This window comes from Babylonia areolata, chromosome 27, assembly GCF_041734735.1.
Source record: "Babylonia areolata isolate BAREFJ2019XMU chromosome 27, ASM4173473v1, whole genome shotgun sequence".
NCBI lineage: Eukaryota > Metazoa > Mollusca > Gastropoda > Neogastropoda > Buccinidae > Babylonia > Babylonia areolata.
The window spans coordinates 13,037,616-13,050,115 of NC_134902.1; the positions used below are offsets into that span (position 1 = coordinate 13,037,616).

The 12,500-nt window shown below is 46.8% G+C and overlaps 1 protein-coding gene across 1 annotated transcript in view; it reads left to right on the forward strand.

The window, feature by feature from the left end:
• The window catches only part of LOC143301427 (uncharacterized), a 21,638-nt gene that overhangs the window by 8,068 nt on the left and 1,070 nt on the right, over positions 1–12,500 (forward strand). Inside the window, exons 6-12 of the mRNA XM_076615713.1 lie at positions 265–531; positions 4,769–4,925; positions 7,430–7,562; positions 8,819–8,987; positions 10,126–10,308; positions 11,228–11,394; positions 11,785–12,500. The exon at positions 11,785–12,500 is cut by the window's right edge and continues 1,070 nt beyond it. Coding sequence (XP_076471828.1) covers positions 265–531; positions 4,769–4,925; positions 7,430–7,562; positions 8,819–8,987; positions 10,126–10,308; positions 11,228–11,394; positions 11,785–12,067 — 1,359 coding nt within the window. The 3' untranslated portion in view covers positions 12,068–12,500. The remainder of the gene's footprint in view (positions 1–264; positions 532–4,768; positions 4,926–7,429; positions 7,563–8,818; positions 8,988–10,125; positions 10,309–11,227; positions 11,395–11,784) is intronic.

Consider the following 12,500-nt stretch of genomic DNA (forward strand, 5'->3'; position numbering starts at 1 on the left):
AGGGGTGCGAGGATAGAATGGAAGGGTTGGGGAAGAGATGGGGGGCGGGGGGGGGGGCTTTTGGTACTAAACTGATTTTAGCAAGTGTTGGTTTCGATTTGTATGCGTGAAAGTAACAGAGACTTGATATAGACAGACAGACACACAGACAAACAGAGAAAATACCACAACTCTAAACAAAAACAAAATACAACAACAACAACAACAACAACAACAACAACAACAACAACAACACACATCAAACTGGTTCGTCTCAACTTTCAGGAAGTGGATGTGCAGCCAATGGGCCCGGACAGCTTTGTGTCCAACAAGCCTGTTCTGATGGCCTCCATCGCCAACTACCAGGGCAACATGCACCAGGCCATGTCTCTGGTGGCTCCACATGGTCTGTACGCACGGGACTACACCTGGGCGTTCTCCCCGGACGGAAGCGGGTACCAAGCGGCAGAGGTTCTGAGTGTCATCATTAACCAGGACTCGGCAGGGGGGTTAACGCTTGATGGAAAACCCCTCGCTACGATTGGACACATGGTGAGAGGCGTCTGGCCTTTGATAACGTTAGTCTTCTCTCATATTTGATTCTCCTGTCAGCGGGGGGCAACTTTAACTCACTCAGTACGGCCAGTCCTCTCTTCTCCTCTACACAGACCCCTCGGATGTCCAGTGGGTGTCTGAATGACCCAACCTTTAGCTTCCGTCGTCAGAATTGTGGTATTCTTTGTCAACAAACACCTCTTCAGTATAAGAGCCTTCCACTTGCAATATTTTGATGGTGGTAATTGGGGTGAAACGCTGTTAACGTCGTCTCTTTCGCCGTTCGTATGGAGTGAGTTAAACAAAAAATCTTATAAAGGCAGGGGTTGGAGTGGTGTGTGATGTGGTGGGGTGGGGTGGGGTGGGGTGGGGGTGGGCGAGGTGAGGACAAACCTGAAGCAAAGGTGTAGAGCAGAAAGAAATATGTTAAAGTAAAAAAAAAAAAAATGTGTGTTTGTGTGTGGGAAGGTTGGTGCCAGGGTGGTGTTAATGCATGTATATAATGTTTGTATCTTTGTGTGCATGTATGTATGTTTGTGTCTTTGTATGTATGTTTGTATCTTTGTATGCATGAATGTTTGTATCTTTGTGTGCATGTATGTGTGTTTGTATCTTTGTATGCATGTACACTGTCACGAAATGCGACCATCGACGATGAAGTGAACGTCAGGATTGCAAGAGCAAGCGCAACGTTTGGTAGACTCAATGCAAATGTCTGGAACAGAAGAGGCATTAGTCTTGAGACCAAGCTAAAGGTCTACAGAGCAGTAGTTCTCCCCACACTACTGTACGCCTGCGAAACTTGGACAGTGTACCAACGACATGCCAAGAAGCTGAACCACTTCCACACAACATGCCTCAGGAAGCTACTGAACATCAAGTGGCAAGACAAGACCCCAGACACAGAGGTGCTCGCAAAAGCCACCCTTCCCAGCATCTTCACCATCCTGATGCAGTCCCAGCTTCGCTGGGCTGGACACGTGGCGCGCATGCCAGACCATCGGCTGCCCAAAAGGCTCTTCTATGGCGAGCTGCAACAAGGGAAGAGATCATACGGAGGTCAGAAGAAGCGCTTCAGAGATACTCTGAAAGTCTCTCTGAAAGCGTTTGATATCAACCCTGACTCCTGGGAGGAATCTGCAGTGGACCGTGACAAATGGCGCGCTGCTGTGCACAAAGGCGCCAGGTTGTGCGAGGCCAACAGGACTGCTGCAGCTGTTGAGAAGAGGCAGGCCAGAAAGTCACGGGCAAACAAGCTCCCTGACAATGATATGCCTGTCTTTGTCTGCCCCAACTGTCAGCGAACATTTCGTGCGCAGATTGGACTATTCAGCCATCTGCGCACTCACAGATAGATTCATGAGCATCCTTCCCCCCACCCCACCACCACCCTCCCCCCATCCCCCATCCCCCATCTGGATGACAACGATGAACATCATCGATCTCGATGGACACACCACCATGTGTGTTTGTATCTTTGTATGTATGTATGTTTGTATCTTTGTAATCATGGATGTGTGTTTGTATCTTTGTGTGCATGTAGTATATTTGTATCTTTGTATGCATGTATGTATGTTTGTATCTTTGTATGCATGTATGTATTTTGTGTGATACGTGGGAACATAGTTTACTTGGTGCATTTCTGGTACGTGTTTGTAAAATAGCTGAACAGTGTTATGTAGAATGTTACGTGTTTTGTACAGACTTGTGGATAGAGTGCTATCTTCTTCTTCTTCTTCTATTGATAATAATAATAATGATAATAATAATTCTTTTCCTTCATCTTCTTCTTCTTCTATTAATGATAATAAGTAGTGGCGTCATCATTATTTCTTACTGCTCCTGTTACTGCTACTGCTACTTATTGGCATTATTAGTAACAGTAGAAGTAGTAGTAGTAGTAGTAGTAGTAGTAGTAGTAGTAGTATCATCATCATGATCATCATCGTCATCATTATTATTGTTATTATTACAAACATCTAAATGTCTTTGATGTGTTGTTTTATACCTCCTCAGTGCCAGGCATTATATTTAATTGTGCTTCCTATTTCCCTGGCGCTGTTTGGTTCCGGAAGGTAATGATTAACGAAACATTCTCTAGCATGCAAACTGCTACTGTACAAGGACGTATACTTTTTGTTTGTTTGTTTGTTGTTGTTTTTTTGTGTGTGTTTTGCTGCCCCATCATCTGCACCGTTTCAGTGGCATTACTCCCACGCCGCTCATTTAGATTCCCCCGCACACGGTCAAACCCGGGTTCGTCCGTCACAGTTTCAGCGTCGGCAGTCCGCAGGAACCATCGATATTAGGTCGCCAGGAGGCCACACACCAGAGGAGACCCTGCACTGCTGCTGAGTCACTTCGGTGATGTGGTGCATGTTCTGATTCAACGTACTTAGGACACCACCTACTAAGCCCACTACTAGCGACAATAATGGCCCTCCCAATGTGGAGACCGCCACCACGTCCCTCAAACAACAGTCCCCCATGAATCTGCCGACACTGAAGACACTGACAGGACTCACCCCAATCACAGAAGTGGAGGGGTGTCGAAACTGAGGTCACCATGAGAGCAGGGCATGAAAGGCCACAGACTTTGAAATTGTTTTGTTTATATTGATGATGATGAAGGAGGAAGAAGATGACGATGACGATGACGATGACAATGTTGCTATGGAGGTCCATTTTCGTTTGGGACTGCGTGACAAGGCTGTACTCTACGCTTCCTGTCATAATGATATCCAGCGTTAACCAGGCCCGAGAGATACAGACACTTGCAGTGTTGGTCAGGTAATTAGAGCAACACACCCAAAGACGCATCCGTTAAGTGGATGATACTCGACTGTGTAGTCCCAGTCTTCCCATTTAAGCCCACAGCACACTCAACTCTGGATACGAGCCAGCCACGGGCCGAAAACCCCACCTCCGCTGGGATTCGAACCCGCGTCCTCCCAGCCGTCAGTCCGCGACGCTGACTACTTCGCCACGGCGGCTGGTCCAAGGACGTATACTTAATCCGTATCTTTTTCTAAAAGGAAAATGAAACCTTCATTCCCACACCGTCCACCTACACCCTCTTCTCCACAACCCACCAACCCCCCCCCCCCTCCCTTCCCTCCCCCTCCACCCTCTTCCCCACAACCCACCACCCCCCCCCCCCTCCATCCCCCCCCTCCACCCTCTTCCCCACAACCCACCAACCCCCCCCCTCCATCCCCCCCTCCACCCTCTTCCCCACAACCCACCACCCCCCTACCGCCCACCTCCACCCTCTTCCCCACAACGCACCACCCCCCTACAGCCCACCTCCACCATCTTCCCCACAACCCACCACCCCCCTACCGCCCACCTCCACCCTCTTCCCTACAACCCACCACCCCCCTACAGCCCACCTCCACCCTCTTCCCTACAACCCACCACCCCCCCTACCGCCCACCTCCACCCTCTTCCCTACAACCCACCACCCCCCTACCGCCCACCTCCACCCTCTTCCCCACATCCCACCACCCCCCTCCCCCTCCATCCCCCCCTCCACCCTCTTCCCCACAACCCACCAACCCCCCCCCTCCATCCCCCCCCCCTCCACCCTCTTCCCCACAACCCACCACCCCCCTACCGCCCACCTCCACCCTCTTCCCTACAACCCACCACCCCCCTACCGCCCACCTCCACCCTCTTCCCCACAACCCACCACCCCCCTACAGCCCACCTCCACCCTCTTCCCCACAACCCACCACCCCCCTACCGCCCACCTCCACCCTCTTCCCTACAACCCACCACCCCCCTACAGCCCACCTCCACCCTCTTCCCTACAACCCACCACCCCCCTACCGCCCACCTCCACCCTCTTCCCCACAACCCACCACCCCCCTACCTCCCCCACTCCCCCTCCACCCTCCTCCACAAACCCACCACCCCCCTACCGCCCACCTCCACCCCCTTCCCCCCTCCCCCTCCATCCCCCCCCTCCACCCTCTTCCCTACAACCCACCAACCCCCCTACCTCCCCCCCCTCCCCCTCCACCCTCTTCTCCACAACCCAGAACCCACCAACCATCTCCACCCTCTACTCCACAACCCACGAACCCCCTTCCCCTCCCCCCACCAGGCTCTCTCGTCTTTTCGTCACAGCGTTCCTGGATGACCACGAGGATGTATGTGTAACTCCACTTCCAGCGAACACCTTTGTCTGTTGCTAATTGTGTTGTGTTGTGTTGTTCTTGTTGTCCTCCAGAAAGTTGCAGGAACCAACTCCGTCCTTCTGCTGAACCAGCCAGGGCCCGGCTTCCATCACCTGTCCCACAAAGACCCTGTCAGCTTCCAGGCTGTCGTGACCATCATGCGTCATGGCCCCTATAGAGTCTCAGCCTACCCTGCAGGTTTCAGCTCTGGTAAGTTAATAAGAGCAGCCACAGAGATGAGGTGAGTCGGCATGAGTCTACCCGGCATCTTCAACAAGAGATCACTTCACAAATGGAAAAGAGAGAAACTGTATTGTATTGTATTGTATTACTCTTTTTTTGGTTTGTCATAACACATTTCTCTGTGTGAAATTCAGGCTGTTCTATCCAGTGAGAACGCGTCCCTACACTGAGAGCGCCACCCCCCGCCCACCCCCCGCCAACCCCTCTCCTCAACGCCCACCCCCACCCCCTTTTTTTTTCTCCTGCCTGTAGTTTTTTGACTCACTTGTGTAAACAAGTGAGTCTATGTTTTAACCTGGTGTTCGGTTGTGTGTGTGTGTGTGTGTGTGTGTGTGTGTGTGTGTGTGTGTGTGTGTGTGTCTGTGTGTCTGTGTGTGTCTGTGTGTCCGTGGTAAACTTTAACATTGACATTTTCTCTACAACTACTTTGTCAGTTGACACCAAATTTGGCATAAAAATAGGAAAAATTCAGTTCTTTCCAGTCATCTTGTTTAAAACAATATTGCGCCTCTGGGATGGGCACAAAAAAAATAAAGAATGAAGCCTAATTATATGCAAACTGCATTTACTGTTATATTTATATTTTTTGTATTCTCTAAACTTGGCACTTTGATCTTATATTCTGACCCAACAGCTAGAGCAGTCATTATTATCATTTTTTGTTCAAACAGGAACTTCTTTTGCTAAGCATGGAACTTTTATTTATTTTGCAAACGTTTTGGTGCAGATAGTAAAAAGGGAAATTACTCTGTAATGCTAGGGGAGTTAATTTGCTTTAAACTGATATTTCTCATCTTAAACATTACATTTTGAAACAAGAGAGGCAAGGCCTTCAAGACTCACTTGTGATGCACTTTTTAAAAAACATCCAAGCTTTTTATGTATTGAGTATAATTTCAAAATGTAATGTTTAAGATGAGAAAGATCAGTTTAAAGCAAACTAAGTCCCCAGCAGAGTAATTTCCCTTGTTTTACTGTCTGCACCAAAACGTTTGCAAAAAACAAAACGTCCATGCTTAGCAAAAGAAGTTCCTGTTTGAACAAAAAATGATAATAATGACAGATCTTTTGTTGGGTCGAATATCAGATCAAAGTGCCATGTTTAGAGAATATAAAAAATATAAATATAATAGTAAATGCATTATACTCAATACATAAAAAGCTTGGATTTTTTTAAAAAGTGTATCACAAGTGAGTCTTGAAGGCCTTGCCTCTCTTGTTTTATTTGTTTTCCTATCGAAGTGGATTTTTCTACAGAATTTTGCCAGGGGACAGGCCTATAGTTGCCGTAGTTTTTTTTACGTGCGCTAAGTGCATGCTGCACACGGGACCTCGGTTTGCCGTGTCATTCGAACGGCCAGAGTCCAGACTACCACTCATTGTCTAGTGGAGGGAGAGAAAATACCGGCAACTATGCCGGGATTCGAACCAGTGCGTTCAGATTCTCTCGCTTCTTAAGCGGACGCGTTACATCTAGGCCATCACTCTACTGAGTCAGGCAAGCTATCGGACCACATGGCCGTGCTAAGTGCATCGTCTCTTCTGAATGGCTGGCGTTCAGACAACCAATCAGTGCGTCGTGTCATCTGAATGACTGGCGTTCAGACAACCAATCAGTGAGTCGTGTAATCTGAATGACTGGTGTTCAGACAACCAATCAGTGTGTCGTGTCATCTGAATGATTGGCGTTCAGACAACCAATCAGTGAGTCGTGTCATCTGAATGGCTGGCGTTCAGACAACCAATCAGTGAGTCGTGTAATCTGAATGACTGGCGTTCAGACAACCAATCAGTGTGTCGTGTCATCTGAATGGCTGGCGTTCAGACAACCAATTATTGCGTCGTGTCATCTGAGTGACTGGCGTTCAGACAACCAATCAGTGCATTGTCTCTTCTGAATGACTGGCGTTCAGACAACCAATTATTGCGTCGTGTCATCTGAATGACTGGCGTTCAGACAACCAATCAGTGCGTCGTGTCATCTGAATGACTGGCGTTCAGACAACCAATCAGGGTGTAGCAGAGGGGAGAAAGTTCTGACGAGTGTGGGATTCAATCCTGGACCTTCAGGTTCTCTCGCTTCTTTGGCAGACACGTTACCACTAAACCACTCCTTTGTATGTTTTCATGTGCAGTTGTCATCACTAAGATATAATATCTCTTCAGAAAGACTTAACAGACTTAACAGCGTGCGCGCGCGTGTGTGTGTGTATGTGTGTGTGTTGGCAGCGGTGGGGGTGGGGAGAGATAAATCTTATTTATTTTGTGGTTGTTTATTTGTTGACTTTCGAATATTTGCACTAAGAATAAACACCATTTGAGACGATGTACTCTCTCTCTCTCTCTCTCTCTCTCTCTCTCTCTCTCTCTGTGAATCTGTATCTGCGTGTGCCTGTTATTCATGCACATGTGTATGCAAGCGTTATTAGTTATCTGCTCCCGAGATTAAGCCACAGGTATAATGTCTGCAGATTCCACGTACCATTGTGAAATCGCTGGCGACCCTCACGTGCAGACTTTCGGGGGTCAGACTGCTTCACTGGCCATCCCTTGTGCTTACCTCGTCGCCAACCTTCGAGTGACTAATGACTACTTGGACTCTGAGTAAGTAAGCCCCAAGGGCATACATGCTGTGTGTGTGTGTATGTGTGTGTGTGTGCGCGCGCGCGCACGCACCTCCCCTGCCCCCGCGCGCGCGCGCGCGCGTGTGTGTGTGTGTGTGTGGTCAAAGGTTGTGTGACGCGACAAGTGCGCTGAAGTAGTGTCTCACTTCGCAGATGTGCATCACCTTTTGGCCTTGTCGTGGCTAGCACTCCTGTTATTTTTACAGCACCGCGAAAGGGAGAGCCGAGTGCGTGAGTCTTTCTCCATCAGTACATGATGTCTCCACAACAAGCCCCAGGCCCATAGGCTTGTGGATGCAGCCCGGTGCCAACGAAACAACCCCCGGTTATGGGTTGATTAGCCGGGTAGACAGGTCTGGTTAACCAGGGATGGTAGCCTGCCGTGGAGAATGACAACTGTGATCCCAAACCTTCATTGCCTGGCGGCTGTACTCGCTCATAAGGAAGGCCTGGGGAGAACTCCCGGAGAATAAATTCAGTCGGAGTACTTAAGGTGGCGTGTTGTTGCAATGCAACATCATTCTGAGAACTCCTGCGACGCCATCAGTGCCAGACGTATTGGCCCTGTCCTTCTTCTGGATTACAATGATGTCGTGGAAAGAGTAAGGCTGACGACGTTGTGCAGTCTCTCACTCACTGAAATCGAAATTTACTACGAAATTCATGACTTCACACCCTGTTATCTCCTCCTCTCCTCAAGTCCTGTGGCGACAGGCGAGTGGCAAAGTGGCAGGTGGGAATACACTGGCAGCCATAGCTACAAATCTGCACGAAGGCGACTCAGGCCTAAGTGTCGCTTTCCGATTTCTTCATACATGGAAACATTGGACTTTGACTATGTTCTGGCGACGATGTTTCTGACACGTGAGTAGCATTCCAAGTACAGAAGGATTATTTGTGTGCTTTGTGGGTTCCCACCTTTAGATATGTATATATATATATATATATATATATATATATATATATATATATATATATATATATTATATATATATCAATCTAAATGTATATTTGATGTATGTATCCATATTATGATTATCTATATCAATCTATCTATACCTGTGTGTGTGTTGCGTTCGTGATAAAGAAAAATGCTGGTGTGTATGCGTGTGTGTGTGTGTTTACGTGCGTGTTCGTGTGTGTGTGAGTGTATTTGTGTGTGTGTATGTGTGTGTACGTGCGCGCGCGAGCACGCGCCCCTACATGCACTCAAGCACGTGCGGTTTTATGCCTCAGGGCGCCTTTCTACCAAGAAATCCAGATAGAAATCCACGCAGGCAACAGTCAGCGGTCGCACCATGGCCGGTATTACGTCTCCGATGTCGGCGTCATCGTCACCTTCTTCAAGGACTCTGTGGCCCAGTCTTCCAACGCGTACTACACTGGGGAACTCCTCATTGAGAATGTACGTTGGTCTTTTTGTCTGTTTTGTTGGAAACAGATGGGGGCAATAACAAAGGGTAAACAAAAACGATGGGGTAAAAAGGTGCATAAGGTACTGAGACAGATCAGGACAAAAATTGATAGATAAGGCAAAAGGTTAACTCTCTCAGTACGAACGGCGAAAGAGACGACGTTAACAGCGTTTCACCCCAGTTACCACCATCAAAATATTGCAAGCGGAAGGCTCTTATACTGAAGACGTGAATGTTGACAAAGAATACCACAATTCTGACGACGGAAGCGAAAGTTTGGGTCATTCAGACACCCACTGGACATCCGAGGGGTCTGTGTAGAGGAGAAGAGAGGGCTGGCCGTACTGAGTGAGTTAAGGAGATGGGGCAAAACGAAATTGTGTGTGTGTATGTGCATGTGTGTGTGTGTGTGTGTGTGATTGTGTGTGTGTGTGTGTGTGTGTGTGTGTGTGTGTGTGTGTGTGAGTGTGTGTGTGTGTGTGTGTTTCCTGAATTCCCCTTCTTCAAACATGAACAAACACGCGCCATTCAGAATACACAGAGTAAAAAAAAACAAAACATGAATGCATGTGTGTGGATTTTGGGTTGTTTATTTTTTCTCCAAAAGCAAATGAATTACAATATGGATATTTCAAATTAACGACGCCATTCATTAATCGTATCATATAGATCTATGCTGACAAATTTGTCAAGACATTATCCTAATTTTAAAGCACAAAGTAACGTATACACATTCACACTTCCCGAAGACTGAAAATCACAGCCATTTCTTTGGCCGTGCAAAGTATACATGCATACAGTCTTCTGCCAGTTAGCGCTTTTTTGCCTCTTCTCATTTCTCGTCATTTTTTTTATATTTGTATATATTGTTATGTGACATGTAAATATTAAAGGTATCATCACAATAAAGTGTTTTATTCCAGCATGTTCTCTTCTTCTTCTGCTTCATTTGCGTTCGTGAGCTGCAACTCCCAGTTTCACTTGAAATCGTATGAGTGGGCTTTTTATGGTATGATCATTTTTATTTCACCATGTAGGCAGCCATACTCCATTTTCGGAGGTTGTTCTCTTTTTTTTCTCTCTCTTAATGATGATTTTCGCTCTGTTGACGTGCATCATCTCCACCAGGGAACCAACTGGAGGGTGGGTACCCCTACTGAGACGATGCAGGACCGTGTCCAGATCAGTTACGACCCCAAGAAGCGGATGGCCACTCTGGAGGTGACTTACACCTCCGTGCGCCTGCAGTTCCGTCCAGTGGACAGGAATGTAGGCATCATGCAGCACGTGCAACCTGGAGTATTCCTGAAGGTGAGCTGGGGACAACAAGGAAGGGTGTAACCTGACGATTCTCGCAATCCCATGATTTCTCTCAATGTGAGAGACATCGTGGGATTCCGAGAAAGTGTGGTCGTTCCCCTCCCACGTTTTCTCTCAATTGCGAGAAATCGTTGGGGGCGCCCCCACGATTTCTCACAATGTGTGAGAAAGCGTTGGAAATCCCCCTGTTTTCAATCCAAAATATTTCTCTTGCCATCAGTGTTGGGTTCTTGTCTGTTCCTAATGCAAATCTAAGAGAAAAATGTGAGAGAGAAAAAGAAACGAGAAATGGGGGGCGACAACAACAACGATCATGATTGTGACAGTGGCGTTAGCGAAGGTATCAACAATAGACGGTGAAGGTGATGACACAGTACTTGTTTGAAAAAACATTTGAATGTATGTGTATATCAGTGAGTGAGTGAATGAGTGAGTGAGGGAGTGATTGAGTGTGTGTGTGTGTGTGTGTGTGTGTGTGTGTGTGTGTGTGTGTGTTTCTTTCCTTTCATGTGTTTACTTTGCTAGTTGATTTGCTCTTTTCTTTCACTCTGTTTCTAAAATAATATTTTCATGTTCTCAGTGTCCTCTATGTAACTGACATTCTATTTTCAGTGCAGTCTTGCATGCGAAAGGATGCTGACACAAACAGAACAAACAAATCTGCAAGCATGAAAAGAAGAACATTCTAAATAAATGTGACAGAAAAGATTGCATCACAACAAACATCAAAATTATTTGGTCCATACCCAAAAAGGGTAAGAGAAAAATAACAGTTTTGAACACTGAAATGTTTCACTGTTTCCTTTAAACTGAAACGAAAGCTGAACTCTGGGGTTCCTTTTAATTATTTTACTTTACTGTAATACAAGTGATGCTAGCAGGTCTTCTGACCGTCTGACCTTGACCTCAGGTGGATTCCTCTGACCTGATCTATGACCCCAGCACCGTTTTCCCAGCCACTCTATGCTCCACTGTGGATGACACCACCAGCATTGCTGAGCACGGCGGGGAATACAGTATCGAGGAACAGACGATGGGCCTGTTCGCTGTGCTGGACCACATGACATACAACATCGCGTAAGTTTTCCGTCCGTTCCTTCTTTCTATCCGTCTTTCCGTTTATCTGTTTGTCTGTCTATATATCTAATTACTAGTTACATTTTAGTGAGTATAAGTAACATCGATGTAATGTGTTGTGCAGAAAACCGTGTGTTTCGTAAAGCACGTAGAGCAGATTTCTGGATAGTGTGCTATATAAGTATCCATTCTTCTTCTTCTTCTTCTTGTTATCTGTCAGTTTCTCCTTTTCTGTCACTCTCTTTCTCCTCTCTTTCTTTCTCTCTTGCCTTCTTCTTCTCCTCCTCCTCTCTTCCTGAACATCCTTTCTCTCTTTCTCCCTTTCCTCTTCCTCTTCCATTCTTCCTCCTCCTCATTTTACTTCTACGTGTCTGTCCTCCATGGTTACAGGGAAGGAGACCAGGACCCCATGTGTCCCACAGTGATGGGCAAGTACATAGCGTGTGACGATGCCAAAGAGACTGCCTTCAACAAGTGCTTCGCCATGATGGCAGACCCCGCCATCGTCAGATGCTTCGACGAGACCTTCAAAGACATCCGCGTGACCACGGCCACCAGCGCCTGTTTGGACTTCTTCTGCTCTGGGGACGAGGATCAGTGTTCAAAGCTGAGGGACTACACCGCCTCCTGCCCCGAGATGGCTGAAGTACTGGGTCCGCTGGACTGCCAGTGATGAGGACTGATGAGGAGGAGTGCTCACTGAGGAATACTCCTGATAGTTTCGAAACGAAACATAGTGCAATGATACTTATAAGTTTTCAGTTTTGACTTTTCATTTGTGGAGGTTTTGTCGTCTTGTTTTGAACGAGGGGAAAATAGTCGAGAAAGTGCAAGATACGTATATCGCGGTTTCAGTAGATTTTTGTGGGTTTTTCATTTCATATTTTAAGTCATGTTTAAATTGACGAAATCATGTTAACTATTGAAAGGTAGTACTGCATTTGCGAAACAAAATATTTTGTCAAGGTACCAATCCTTATTAAATTTTAATCTACATTTGTAAAGGTCTGAATTCTTTTTAACAAGGTAAAATTGAACGAAATGGCGTAGTATACGTGAAACGAGTGTTCAGGTATTTATTAAGTCCACCTTACATTGGCAAAAAA